Consider the following 15,053-nt stretch of genomic DNA (forward strand, 5'->3'; position numbering starts at 1 on the left):
TGTCAGATTTTAGGCTAACTCGCCTATAGTTTCCTGCTTTCCGTCTCTTTCTTAAATAGGGGCGTTACATTTGCGGTTTTCTAATCCACTGGGACCTCTCCAGAATCCAGGGAATTTTGGTCGATTGCAACCAATGCATCCCATATCTCGCAGCCACTTCTTTTAAAACCCTAGGATGCAGGCCATCAGGTCCAGGGGACTTGACCACCCTTAATCCCATTAGTTTTCTCAAGTGATAATTATTGTTTTAAGTTTCCTCTCCCTGTAGCCCGTTGATTAACTATTATTGGGATGCTTTTAGTGTCTTCTACCGTGAAGACTGATACAAAATATTTGTTCAAAGTCTCTGCCATGTCCCTGTGTTCCATTATTAATTCCCCAGTCTCATCCTCTAAAGGACCAATGTTTACTTTAGCTACTTTCTTCCTTTTTATATACCTGCAGAAGCTCCTACTGTCTGTTTTTATATTTCTAGATAGTTTACTCTCATAATCTATCTTCTCTCTCTTTTTTAGTCGTCCTTTGCTGGTTTCTAAAAAATTCCCAATCCTCTAGCCTACCACTAATCTTGGCTACATTGTATGTCTTTGTTTTCAATTTGATCCCATCCTTTACTTCCTTAGTTTGCCATGGATGGTTCATCCTTCTCTTAGAGTCTTTCTTTCTCACTGGAATATATCTTTGCTCAGAGTTATGAAAAATCTCTTTAAATATCTGCTACTGCTTATCTACCATCTTATCCTTGAATCTATTTTCCCAGTCCATTTTAGCCAACTCTGTCTTCATACCTTTGTAATTGCCTTTATTTAAGTTCAGGACACTAGTTTGAGACCCAAGTTTCTCTCCCTCAAACTGAATTTGAAATTCTAACATGCTATGATCACTCTTCCCTAGAGGATCCTTTACTTAATTAATTAATCCTATCTCATTATATAATTACCAGATCTAAAATAACTTGCTGCATGATTGGTTTCACAATGTGTTATTCTAAGAAACCATCCTGAATACACTCTATGAACTCTTCCTCAAGGCTATCTTTGCCAATTTGATTTGTCCAATCTATATGAAGATTAAAATCACCCATGATTATTGCAGTACCTTTCTTACAAGCCTCCATTATTTCTTGATTTATACTCTGTCCTATAGTGTAGTTAGTGTTTTGGGGGGCCTATAGACTACCAGTGACTTCTTTCCCTTATTATATCGTCTCTCCACCCAAACTGATTCTACATCTTGATCTTCTGAGCCAATATCATTTCTCACTGCTGCACTGATCTCATCCTTTATTAACAGAGCTACAACACCTCCTTTTCCTTTCTGCTTATCCTTCCAAAATGTCATATACCCCTGAATATTCAGTTCCCAGCCTTGGTCACCTTGCAACCACGTCTCTGTAATGGCTATCAGATCAAATACCATTTACATTCTAAAATGTAGAACCTCCTAGGATGTATGGCAGTTCATTTATCAACTGAGCCGTTGAGACGATAATGTTGGTCCAAAAAATAAAATACAGATGATATTTGGCCACACAGGGCCCTGTGGGTATGCCTCGTGCTAGCCAGCCTTTATTCTGGTAGAGTTTATGTTTTGAATGGGGAATAAAATTGATGCCCAGTTAGCTCCATTTAGATTCTGTATCTTGCGGATAGCCTTACATTTTACTCTCCCTATTGGAAGCAGAAGACCCACACTCTGTTTCATCAAAGAAGTCAAACAACAAGTCATGCACTAATGACTATTTATTGACCACGCGATCACAACTTAAAGTTAAGCATTGAGTATACAAGCAATTAATAGATGTAATCAGGGTCATCAAATTGGCTGCTGACTTTGCCGACATAACAGTGCCTGCTTCAGAAACAATTTTTGGGCAAAAACGAATTCTTTGGTTGTGGAGCACTAAGGACATGATAAAGCACTATTGTCACAATTCAGGATTTGGAAGTGTTACATCTAGGAGTAGTATTTTAAATGTCCTTTTACAAGGGCTAGGCTGCAGTCTCCTGGAGGTGGCCTCACTCTTTTATTGCTTTTTTATTGTACACTGCAGTGTGCTGATGCAGTGTGAGATGACACCATACATACTAGAAGCGGACTCCTCCATACTTTCAGCGATAGCCAGGTCTTCCAATATCTGGTATAGCTGCTTGTGAGAAGTGAACAGTTTTGTTTTTTAAGCTGGGCTCCTGAAGTGATATAGCTGATAGCTCACCTCTGTCCTGCTCAGTAGTGCTGAGAGAAGTCTCCTGGGCTGTCCCTGCCACCGGTACCTGCTACTGCTCGGCTTCACCACATACAGACCCCTGCAGCTCAACTGTCTAATCTTCATGAAGTGCTAATGTCTGTGCTGGTGCTAGGAAGGAATGCAACGCATGATGGTGCAGCCTCAGGAGGATTGTCCTTCTCCAAAGTGTGTTTTTCAGCAGGGTCCAGATGCCGAGAAGGGACAAGAGTTAGGATGGCACTGAGAGGCTGGGCATTAGCAGGTGACAGTCTTCTGAATGTAACTTGAAGTTGTGAAGCTTTGTGTATATTTACTGAAGTGAATGAAGGAGTATGCAGACACCCTGCTCAGTCCACCAGTGTCATCATCTTTCATTGTAATTGCTTTTTTTTGGCCACTATGGTCCAAGTCTGTTTTGATGAGGGTTATTGTGTCTGGCACTCGTCCTCTAGACTTGCTTTTTTCCCTCTGGCATTATGTCTTGCCCTTCAGGAAGAGAGGGTGGAAGTTAGTGAGTGGCTGTTGAAAAGGTAAATGGAACTGGGTAGGCCTTGTGCATATAGTGCATCTACTGGGAGCTGGAGAAGAAGCAAGATGGCATGAGGGTGGAGAGTTGATGAATGGAAAGTCAAGTGTGTGGAATGTGAAGTGAGGAAGGGGTCCTGGGAGCAGTTGCTGATTGTGCAATGCTCAGATGTGAGAAGAATGGTGTTGGTGTATGATATGAAGAACGCAAAGAAAAAGGTGAGCGTGTGAGAGGTGTTGCAGTGTGCACTTGTGATTGTTTGTTGAAGGATGTGATGGAGGGGAGGGAACTGTTGAATGTGGTGGAGGGGGAGGTTAAAGGACGTGGTCAGTCATATTAAAATAAGGCCCAGGAGTTAAAATCATCCAGGCCCCTCACTAGTGATGCTATGAGGGCTTGCCGCACATTCTATCTCCCACACAGTGTTAAAATCAGGGCTGTTGCTACATCCCCTGGGCTATGCTGTCATAAAAGTAGATAGTAAGCAGCATGAGCCAATTCCTCTGAGAAAAGGATGTGGGATCCACTATCTGGCCCGAGAGGTGTATGGCAGACCCTAAATTTAAATTTGTTCTTTTATTAGTCAATATATCACAAAGCCGACTGAGTACTGGGGTGCATCATGAGGCCATTTGATCACATTCGCCAAATGAGTCATTTTTGAAGTGTATTCACTGTTGCAATGTAGGAAATGTGGCAGCCAATCTGCACACAGCAAGCTCTCAAAAACAACAATGAGATGAATGACCAGATCATCTGTTTTAGTGATGTTGGATAAATATAGAAACATAGGAACATAGGAAATAGGTGCAGGAGTAGGCCATTTGGCCCTTCGAGCCTGCACCACCATTCAATATGATCATGGCTGATCATGCAACTTCAATACCCCATTCCTGCTTTCTCTCCATACCCCTTGATCCCTTTAACCATAAGGGTCACATCTAACTCTCTTTTGAATATATCTAACGAACTGGCCTTAACAACTTTCTGTGGTAGAGAATTCCACAGGTTCACAATTCTGAGTGAAGAAGTTTCTCCTCATCTCGGTCCTAAAGGGCTTACCTCTTATCCTTAGACTGTGACCCCTGGTTCTGGACTTCCCCAACATCGGGAACATTCTTCCTGCATCTAACCTGCCTAATCCCATCAGAATTTTATATGTTTCTATGAGATCCCCTCTCATTTATCTAAATTCCAGTGAATATAAGTCGAGTCGATCCAATCTTTCTTCATTTGTCAGTCCTGCTATCCCGGAAATCAGTCTGGTGAACCTTCGCTGCACTCCCTCAATAGCAAGAATATTCATCCTCAGATGTAGGATGCATGTTGGCCAGGATATCTGGGGAGAACTCCCCTGCTCTTCTTCAAAATAGTGCCATGGGATCTTTTATGCCCACCTGATTGGGCAAATGAGGCCTTGGTTTACTGTCTCATCTGAAAGACGGCACCTCCGACAGTGTAGCACTCACTCAGTGCTGCACTGGAGTGTCAGCCTAGATTTTGTGCTCAAGTTTCTGGAGTGGGACTTGAGCCCACAACCTTCGGACTCATAGGCGAGAGTGCTGCCCATGGAGCCATGGTTGACATTAGTGAGGTCACATTTGGAATGCTATTTGCAATTTCAAGCTAAGCCAGTTAAAAGCAAATCCAGAAAACAAATATTTTTTTCAAAAAGCTGTCTGGAAAGCATTGCTCCAGAAGACTCATAGATGTTAAATCAATCGAGAAGTTTAAAGGAGAGATAAATACGTGGGAAGAAATTATTTTAATGCAGAAAATTCAGATTAAAAGCTGCTGTGGTTAATAACATGGCAGAAACTAACATGAAAGAAACTGTAGACTTGGCTTCAGATGATTGATGAAGGTCTCCACTTAATACTGTAGATTCAAAATGAGATGTGGCCTTTTCTTACTCCGTGTTTATTTTTGCAACTCTTAATCTAAATGAAACTCTCTGGGGTGGGTGCCAGTATTTTTTCATTAAAAAGCAATTACTTAATACGTGAGATAATCTTGGAGAATAGTGCTGAAGGGGAGGTTTTTAATTTACTTGCTATGGGCAGGAGTGGCTCTCTTTTTTTTTGGAGCAACTTGATTTTTCTGGAGTATCTTAAAAATCCCCATTCTGCACATTTAATTTGCGCCAGTGTCAGTGAGTTAGTTAGGATTTTTAAGTTTTTTTTGAAAAGCTGGAGTTACCAATCACCTACGCCTATTTTGGCCATTTAAGCCAGTTTGAACAACTAATAGTTGCTCTAAACTAACTTAGGCCAGCGTATGCGGCCACTTGTGGCCGCACAGAAAACCCTTGCGGAGAGTTAAGAAATCAGCACAGGTAGCCAGAGATAGGGGCGGGAAGGGAAGCGGAGAGGACCTTGCAAAGCACTATACACCTTCACAACAACATTCAAGAAGCATAAAAACCATCAATAATAATAATAAAATAAATAAAACTTGTGTCCTACCTTCATAACTTGGCCCAGGAAGTTGGTGCGAGAGGCCACTCTATTGGGGATAGGTGCGGGTGGGTGGGACGACCGGGAGAGCACAGGGAACTGGCCACACACAACACATAGCAGGCTGGGCTCACAGAACATGGAGGCTGCAGGAGTCAACGAGGGACTGGTGGACTTCTCCTCTGAGGACTGCTGCCTCCCCTCTCCCCGGATCAAAACTCTTCTCTCTCTTTCCCCCCCCCCCGGATCAAAACTCTTCTCTCTCTCCCCCCGCCCCCTCCCCCGGATCAAAACTCTTCTCTCTCTCCCCCAACACCCCCCCTCCCCCCGGATCAAAACTCTTCTCTCTCTTTCCCCCCCCCCCCGCACCCCCCCGGATCAAAACTCTTCTCTCTCTCTCCCCCCCCCCCCCCCCCCCCCGATCAAAACTCTTCTCTCTCTCCCCCAACACCCCCCCTCCCCCCGGATCAAAACTCTTCTCTCTCTCTCCTCCCCCCCCCCCCCCCCCCCCGGATCAAAACTCTTCTCTCTCTCCCCCAACCTCCCCCCGGATCAAAATTCTTCTCTCTCCCCCACCACCCCCCCCCCCCCCCCGGATCAAAACTCTTCTCTCTCTCCCCCAACCCCCCCCCTCCCCCCGGATCAAAACTCTTCTCTCTCTTTCCCCCCCCCCCCCCCCCCGGATCAAAACTCTTCTCTCTCTCTTCCCCCCCCCCGGATCAAAACTCTTCTCTCTCTCCCCCGCCCCCCCCCCCCCCGGATCAAAACTCTTCTCTCTCTCCCCCGCCCCCCCCCCCGGATCAAAACTCTTCTCTCTCTCCCCCGCCCCCCCCCGGATCAAAACTCTTCTCTCTCTCCCCCGCCCCCCCCCCCGGATCAAAACTCTTCTCTCTCTCCCCCGCCCCCCCCCGGATCAAAACTCTTCTCTCTCTCCCCCGCCCCCCCCCGGATCAAAACTCTTCTCTCTCTCCCCCGCCCCCCTCCCCCCCGGATCAAAACTCTTCTCTCTCTCCCCCGCCCCCCCCCGGATCAAAACTCTTCTCTCTCTCACCCGCCCCTCCCCCCCGGATCAAAACTCTTCTCTCTCTCCCTCGCCCCCCCCCCCCGGATCAAAACTCTTCTCTCTCTCCCCCGCCCCCCCCCGGATCAAAACTCTTCTCTCTCTCACCCACCCCCCCCCCCTCCCCCCCGGATCAAAACTCTTCTCTCTCTCCCCTGCCCCCCCCCGGATCAAAACTCTTCTCTCTCTCCCCCTCCCCCCCGGATCAAAACTCTTCTCTCTCTCCCCCGCCCCCCTCCTCGCCCCCCCCCCCCCCCGATCAAAACTCTTCTCTCTCTCCCCCTCCCCCCCGGATCAAAACTCTTCTCTCTCTCCCCCGCCCCCCCCCCTCGCCCCCCCCCCCCCCGATCAAAACTCTTCTCTCTCTCCCCTGCCCCCCCCCGGATCAAAACTCTTTTCTCTCTCCCCCGCCCCCCCGACCCCCCCCCCGATCAAAACTCTTCTCTCTCTCCCCCGCCCCCCCGACCCCCCCCCCGATCAAAACTCTTCTCTCTCTCCCCTGCCCCCCCGACCCCCCCCCGATCAAAACTCTTCTCTCTCTCCCCTGCCCCCCCCCAGATCAAAACTCTTTTCTCTCTCCCCCGCCCCCCCGACCCCCCCGGATCAAAACTCTTCTCTCTCTCCCCCCCCCCCCGGATCAAAACTCTTCTCTCTCTCCCACGCCCCCCCCCTCCCCCGGATCAAAACTCTTTCCCCCGCCCCCACCCGATCAAAACACTCTCCACCCCCCACCTCCCACCCCCCCCATCAAAACTCCCCCCCCCTCCGATCAAAACACTTTTTTTTCCCCAGCCCCCACCCCATCAAAACTCTCCTCACTAAAAAGCACATAAGCACAGCCATCAATAAATAAAAAATAAAACTTGCTGTGGGAGGCCACTTGGCCGGGGCTATGTGCGGGACTCTCGCCTTGATGTGCAGCAGCCTGGCACGCGTCATGACTCCACTCGGCTTGGGTTAGGGGCGAGACATCGGGTCCCATGCTGCAGAGGAGCTACTGTGCATGTGCGAAACCTCCAGTGCACATGCGTTGAGCTGCTGGCACTCTTGTGAGCGCAGGGCTCGAGCTCCGCCCCCCCCTACTGTAATTGACATGCCACGCCAAGCACAAGGACAGTCGACAGAGCAGGAAGAATACGGCGATATCTATTCGGCGCTGTTTTGAGTGTGGAAAGTCAGCGAAAAAACCGGAGGGCTAAATATGGGCCCTATAAAACTGTTTATATCGTACATCTTAATCTGTTCTGTCTGTTTCTAGACTCAAGACTGTCCACGATTTGAATATCCAGTACCAGTGTTAATTTCAGTGGATGTAAACGTTCATATTGTATTTCAAGGGAAGAATTTAGCTTTCTATCTGGTAAGTGCAAGAAGAAAATATGTGTTTTTTTGTTCACAAAATGAAAGACAGGAACTTAAATTTTTATATTTTTGCTTCACACAGAAAAAGAAATTCAGACTGGTAGATGCTGACCATTTCATGAAAAAGACTCTTGACGTGAAAATGAATCAACCAGATAAGTTTACCAGTGAAAACTTTAAGGTTAGTCATTTTGACTGAATGCAGTTTTTCAGTTGTACTGTTATGTAATATTGAATACTTTTAAAAGCTCGCAGGCTGGTTCCAGTGATCTTGAGAAGCCAGTAACCCCTTCTGTGAATGCAACATTTTATAAAGTCATACTCACGACAAATAATTGATTCCAATGTATTTATTCTTAAAAGCATATTAAAAGATTTTAAGGAATTATCTGCTCGCCCCTTTTGAAGACCATACAGTAGACAATTTTGTTTTCTTTGCAAATCAGGCTATTTATTGCTGTTTCTTACAGCACATCACTTATGTGACTCAATAGTTGGAAGTGTTACTGAATAAAATATAGTGTCATCAACACAAAAGTATTATCCTGGCTTCTAATTCATAAGTTTAATTTAAAAAAAACATTTTTTTTTAATTGTTACAACATAACATGCAAGGGGAACGTGTCATTGAGACAGGACGGAGGTTACTTGGTAACCTAAATTTCTAACGGTTTTGTAATACTAGGGGAGGAATTGGTCGCTGTCACATCATTGTTTTGGAGACACAATTCACATGGTTGGCGGGGGAGGGGGCAATTTTCAGTCGCAATCCCATGTGCCTGTTTTCTCCCCACGAAGTGTGCCGGCCGTCTAATTCCAAGTGCCCAGTGCGGCTGCTAAAAACAGGCATTAGGTCCCTTGAATATTCCAACCTGATGGGGGGGGGGGGGGGTTAGGACCCAGCTGCCCAATTTGGCAGAAAGCATGCGGAGCATGTTCCACACGTGTTTTTATGGGAGCACCACGACCTCACCGGTCCTGAAGGGGAACGTTGGTGGCTGCCCAAGCAAAGGTTTTTTTTGTTTCTTTTATGTGGTGACATGAGGAGCAGGCCTGCTTCTCCTGGCTCCCCAGCAATGCTGCAGGCCACTGTCCACACAGTGGTTCTGCAACACCTCCCTTTTGCCCCGCATCCTCTGTCAAGGCCTTGGATGGGGCAAAAACCAATTTACCTGCCCCACTCTCCACTGTGTGTTGGTTTTCCACACGCTGGAGTTTTTGATTTTTGTCCAGCTGGCAGAACAAGTTGTGTTGCACCATACCACAAGAAATTACTGTACATGTAGTGACTGACCTAATGCTGAAAGGCAGGAATTCCTTTATGTGCTATGGTTAATGTATTCCGGTAAAATTCCTCTGTTTACCATTTTGATGAATTCTTCCCTTGAGTGGCATCTGCTTGTGATGCTCACTGATCCTTTTCTGGAGTGACACATTAAATCCCAGTATCACACACAACATGATCCTTCCAGGCAGCACAGAGATAGATTATTCAATATCTGTCTGGTTACATTAAAGAAACATGTTGCTTTGGCTGTCGTGGTTTGGAAAGCTGCCCATACAGTGCAATTAAGTTACTTAATAAGAACTTAATTATTTAAATTGATACTAGAATATTGCTCCTTTTAAGTATTGAACATGAAATATATCCCCTGTTCTGAGTTTTTATTTTATTTTAAGAGGATTGGACAAACTATGCAGTGCTGGAAGTTTAATTTATTTTAGTAAATATGCAGTTACTGAGCTGATGTAACTCGATATTTGTTTTCTAAATTTTGGGGGGCCTTGCAATGCTCCTTTTGTATCAATGACCACTTCACGGCAACACAAAAGTGACATCAGGTTCTGAGGGGACTGCAGATCTCCTGCAGGAGGCTGGCACACAATGCTTCAGCTTAACACCACATATAGTCCAACTCCAGGAGGGGTGGGGGTGGGGGGGGCGGAATCCTGAACACTTGCACAAATGTATCTAAAGTGTGGAGACTCCCGAACTCTCAGTACCTTTTAAATTATATTGGTTGGGTGTGGAGCTCTGCACCTGCGGCCGTCACACAGGATCAGCCACTTTGATTTTCCAGTACGTATCTCGCCACTGTGCGTGTGCTTATATGTATGTGTTTTTCTTTTCCCCCCCCCCCACCCCAATCAATTTGGCACTGGAAGCAAAGGGCAAATTCAAACAACCTGCATTTGCCACTGAAAATGTCATTAAAATTATCACGCTAAAAATCATACAAACTGATTCCTAGAAAATATTAATCGATTCAATTCAAATGAGTACATTTTGCCTTCATAGAATCCACAATTGCTGAGGGAGCTGGAAATTACTGAACCTTGGCTGTACATCTGGAGTTGCAGCTAATCGGTTTGGTTACATGAAAAATATTTTAAATTAGTTGCAATTCACTCGTGTATAAAACTTGTTTTTTCAGCTTTCCTATGCTCAAAACGAAACCCACACCCTTCATTTCTCTGTGCAAGTAGAAGGGAAAACAGTTGACAGTAGGTTAGATGGTAAGTAAAATATTTTTTGAAAAAGGTCCGAAACAACCTGGCTTGAAGAGCTTGGGATAATTTGACAGGACATTATTAAGAGTAATGGTGTTATAATTGCCGCATTTAAGCTCAACGTGCTTCTGAAAACTACTTTTTCTAACAATTTTTATTCCCTCCCCTTCTCCTCTCATGAAAGTATTGACTGCTAGGATATGGTTCCATGACTAAGGCATGCTCCAGCGGCTATTCAGCTTCAGACATCACAATTGAGCTCTATCCTGTTTGCTTTTGATGGGCACACATCCCTGCAATTCTAGCAGGTGTCACATTCCTAACTCGGGAGTAATGGGACCAATTGTAACACCATTACTGCTTTAGAATAGTTAACCCAGAATAGCCCGGTGATTGAATCTTGGGACCTTGTCGGATTATATGATACCTTTTCAAAGAATGCAAAATTTTTCAAACAGTTGGAATATTTAAAGACCGTTTCCAAATATTTTAACATCTTCTCACTAAATTAAATGTGAGCAGCCATTTATCCACTTACGTGACAATTATACGGTACATGTAAGATTTTTTTTTAACCTCCAGTAATTCTGCAGACCTCATAATGGCTAATGTATCTGAGCTGGTTCTGCTGCAATAGGGAACAGGAAATTTTTTGGGGGGAAATAACCTGATCCTTTTGTGCTTTAGTCAGCTTCAGGTCCCTAATCAGACCCACTTGATAATAAAGTAACTGACAGCAATAACTTGGTATGAAAATGTCCTTTGTCACATAACATATGGGTCAGTGATCACAATTTCTTGTGTGATTGACGTGAATTTTCCTGCATATGTTCAGTTCATTGCCTTGCCTCCAGCTATTTTAGACGGCAGGCATAGGGAACATGAGCCCAGCGATGAGGGCATTGCCCACACTATGCTGTGGCAGGTATCTGGAGCCAGCCATAGCCAATTTCTGGTGACACCCTAAATGGTTCCCCCACTGTGAAGTTAATACTTTCAGAAGGGGAAAATTGCATGACAATGGAGCAAAGAGAGGAAAATAAAGATTCCTCACGTACTTGTCATATGTTTGCTTGCACTTGCTGCACTTGAAAGTAATTGATTATGAAACACTTTGCAACATTTCTGAGGTACATGAAAGGCATTATGCAAATTAAATTCTTGAAAGTATGTTTTATCTACTGCCTAACCCCATCCAGGAAGCAGCTGATGCATTTGACTGCTTTTGCTGTTTAATAGGATTTCCAGATTAGTCCATGGAAATAATAAACACGACTGCTTTCTCATGCAGAAAGAAGGAGGAGAAACCGGAGGCCAATTTACTCCACTCCACAGTCACAGGCCTATTTGTATCCAGTTAGGGTCAATGACCAAGGCTTGGAAGCAGGTTTCGATTCTGAATTCCTGTCTGCGGAATTGTGTTTGCTGTCCGGCAACTTGAGAGGGAGATTCAAGTACATATCTTCTACCCGAAATGTGAAATGGGAGCAATGTTCTTTTGTTTTCAACTTATTAGCCTCTCCTACTTGTGCCATTCCTAAACCAGTACAACAGGTAGCTGACTTAATTCTAGGCCTCTCCATTCTCACCCTGTGGAAAACTATGTCTCAATAACCAAACCGGCATCAGAAACTTGCCGAGCCAACAACGAATGGCTTGATTTGTTATGATAGTGAGTTAAGTAAAGTTCCAGGTTGAATCTGCTGGATTGGTATTGGAAGCACTGAAATTTGTCTTAATGCTTCAAGTTCAAAAGGGAGAAATTGGCTGGTGTTCCTGATCCTGTTCGCTATCCCTGCTGGAAACATGCATGTGTTGATTTTGAGTGGAGACCATATTGCATAACCTCCGATACCTCTTCAGTCACATAACCTACCAACACTTACTCTGTTCATACATGAAGAATAGCTTCTTGGGTAAGGTGGTTTAAAGAAATGTAGTGTGTGTAATTCTTGATTTGCTAATTTGCTGTGCCTTCAGTAATTCCTCTTACTTTAAATGTCTGTGCTAATTGGTATTTTTACCAGAATAAGTTACATTTATAGATATAAAAACACACCATTTTTTATTCAAGTGACCCTCTACAATTGTGGATACAGCAACAATGACTGTAGTCTGTGCCTCACTGCTGAGAAAAATTATAACTGCGTTTGGTGTAACAACACAAAAAAATGCGTTTATAAAGATCTTTGTGAAGATGCTATTAAGACAACCGATATGTGTCCAGACCCAACTATTTCAAAGGTGGGTAGAGCCTTTTAAGGTTTCTTTTCCCTGATTTAAAAAAAAAAGTTTAAAAAATTTATGATGGTCAATTAATGTTATTGTGGGAAATACTGTAACATTTTGTGTGATGTCACTCATTTACATTGAAAAATGGGTCCAAACCCAGATGTATATTTTGTGTAAACAATGACAGCATATTTAGTAGGTAAATAAATTTTCAAAAAGACCACAACCACTGTGGAAAAAGCATTGCCACTGAAATGATGATTTAAAAAAAAATGTAACAGCCTGTGAGTATGTTTTGATAAACTATCCAGTCGTCATTATTTTAAATTGTCTAAATGTATTTGTAAAACTGTCAGTTTTTAATGTAAAACAAAACTACACACAAAATTAACCCATTGTTAATTCCTGTCAATACTCAGCTGGATCCAGTAAATGGACCCCTCCAGGGAGGAATACTTCTGACCATCTCGGGCTCAAACCTTGGAAAATCTCCCGATGATATCCGAGAGATCAAAGTTGGAGATGCTGTTTGTACTCAAATCAATGAACAATATTCTACCTCCATCAGGTACACCAGAAGTCTTTGTGCTACTTGCTAAATGCTACTTGCCAAGGACAATAGGTTAACACTATGATTTAATTACTAAAAGTGGCATTTCTTGGCTAACCCCGTTAGATTATTGAAAATGACCTTGTAACAGCCTATTGTGTTCTTGTTGAGCAGCAAGTGTCAGCAACATACTCCTGCATCTTTACCCAAATAAGGCTCTTTTAGATTAGGTAGAGATCTTTTGTAATAATGTTCTAATTGCACCATTTTTCACCTAACTATAAATTAAGTGGTGAAGACATTATTAAATACACTTAATTCAGCAATCTGTGCTATGTCACCAAAGCATGTCTGTCTTTGTTTTAATTGCACTGTTCGGAGAACACAACGATCATCTGTTTCTGATGACGAAAGTGGTGTGGACTCGCAACTGGTCAATACTGGGGCATAGATACTTTAATGAATAGATTGTCAAGAAAGATCGGAATGGTGTGTTCTGATCCTTTTCTTGTGTCCATACAAGAGCAAAGTTCCTCAAGAAAGCTTGGTTCCACATTGGCAGTTTTTTGTTTTTGATTTATAAAGCTTATCAGCCCACTGGCGCAATATTGTAACCCTGTTTGTCAAGTTGCAGAGAAAATCTACATCTGTGAAGTTAGCATACTCCATGCTGAAGTATGCCCAGCACAATACTGGAGTGTTACATTGTAATTGAAGCACCTGCATAAGAGATGCTAGGATTTGAGATTTGTGCCAGGAACATGACTTTTGCACTTCAACATTCTGTAACAGTCCATTAAATCCATAAAGAAAGGCAGTGGCAAAGCTTCCCATCACACTTGTGTCTGTAGACGTCTCTTCCAGACAGCATCATTACCTAGAACTCTGCTCTTTGTTATATATATATTTGGCCACATAATCAGTACTTGCTTTACTGAGGTTGCTAGAGTGTGCACAAGGCCAGGGTAAATCTATTGTTCATTAGTACATGAGAGGATGTTCAAGTATTTATGTGTTTCCAGCAAGCATCAGGCTCAGATTTGTGAGACATTTATTCTAGTTACTGTTGTCTTTAGATGAACCCTGTTGTTATGCCACCTAATATGCAAATGCTTCCTCAGAAATTGATTTCAATTCAAATTCCTAAGATTGTCAGGTTCAGTTGCACCTGCAGGAAAATTCCACAATTGTGGCACCAGCATCAACAGTTTATATTGAAATATTAAAAAGAACAGAAGAATAATTAAGTTGATCATTAGAAACCAAAACTAAACTCAGCTGTATTTGGGCTGAAATGGCTAAGTGAACATTGTATAATTGAAATTAGTTTACTTTACTTTATATTCCCTTCTATCAGATCAGTTCTTAGCTAAACGTATTCTACATACCTGTAGAAATGTGACTGGCTCAGGATATATTTTAAAAACGTCCCAGAGGAACCTTACATAGTGTCCAACAGACAGGCCAGCAAGCTAATTCAGGTGATGCAGTATTGGTTTCAACTGCTATGAATCCATTGCCAGTGTGGTCATTGGGTGTTTTTTGACTGTATTTCCTATAGAGTTATAAAGTTTGAGCAGGTAGATTGGCTCTTATGTGCCGTGTCTGGGCTATTGTGGATCAAGTGGGTGGTATTAGTTGGCTGACTAGCCAGTGGCTGCAGGCCAAGACTGGAACCAGATATGTGAGAATTTCTCTTGATTAAGGTTCAACGAGTGCAATTATTATCAGTTAGGCTATTTTCCAGCACTCATCAACTTACATTGACATTGTGGAAGATCTGCCTGCCATCGATGCAGTGGGATGTACGGTGGGACTGCAGTTACAAGGAAACCCAAGACTTTGCTGGCAGGGAAGTGGAGTTGAGGCCAGGATCAGATCTGCCATGATCTTATTGAATGGCGGAGCAGGCTCGAGGAGCCAAATGACCTACCCCTGCTCCTATTTCTTATGTTCTTATGTTTGTGCTGGTCCAAGGGGACCACTACGAGAAGGACGGCAAGGCAGTCCCATAGGTCTTGCTTGGCTGTATGCCCAATGATCTTTAGAATTCCACACAGCACTTTTAGCTGTGATCAGAAAATGTGAAAGATGATATCCTCCCCACCAAAGTCTCTCCTGCAGAGGTT

The 15,053-nt window shown here is 43.7% G+C and overlaps 1 protein-coding gene across 1 annotated transcript in view; it reads left to right on the plus strand.

Annotated features, from left to right (window-relative positions):
- The window catches only part of LOC139278482 (plexin-B2-like), a 101,804-nt gene that overhangs the window by 32,526 nt on the left and 54,225 nt on the right, over positions 1-15,053 (plus strand). The window contains exons 9-13 of the mRNA XM_070897308.1: positions 7,528-7,629; positions 7,714-7,812; positions 10,067-10,148; positions 12,217-12,386; positions 12,794-12,942. Coding sequence (XP_070753409.1) covers positions 7,528-7,629; positions 7,714-7,812; positions 10,067-10,148; positions 12,217-12,386; positions 12,794-12,942 — 602 coding nt within the window. The remainder of the gene's footprint in view (positions 1-7,527; positions 7,630-7,713; positions 7,813-10,066; positions 10,149-12,216; positions 12,387-12,793; positions 12,943-15,053) is intronic.

This window comes from Pristiophorus japonicus, chromosome 13 (genome assembly GCF_044704955.1).
Source record: "Pristiophorus japonicus isolate sPriJap1 chromosome 13, sPriJap1.hap1, whole genome shotgun sequence".
NCBI lineage: Eukaryota > Metazoa > Chordata > Chondrichthyes > Pristiophoridae > Pristiophorus > Pristiophorus japonicus.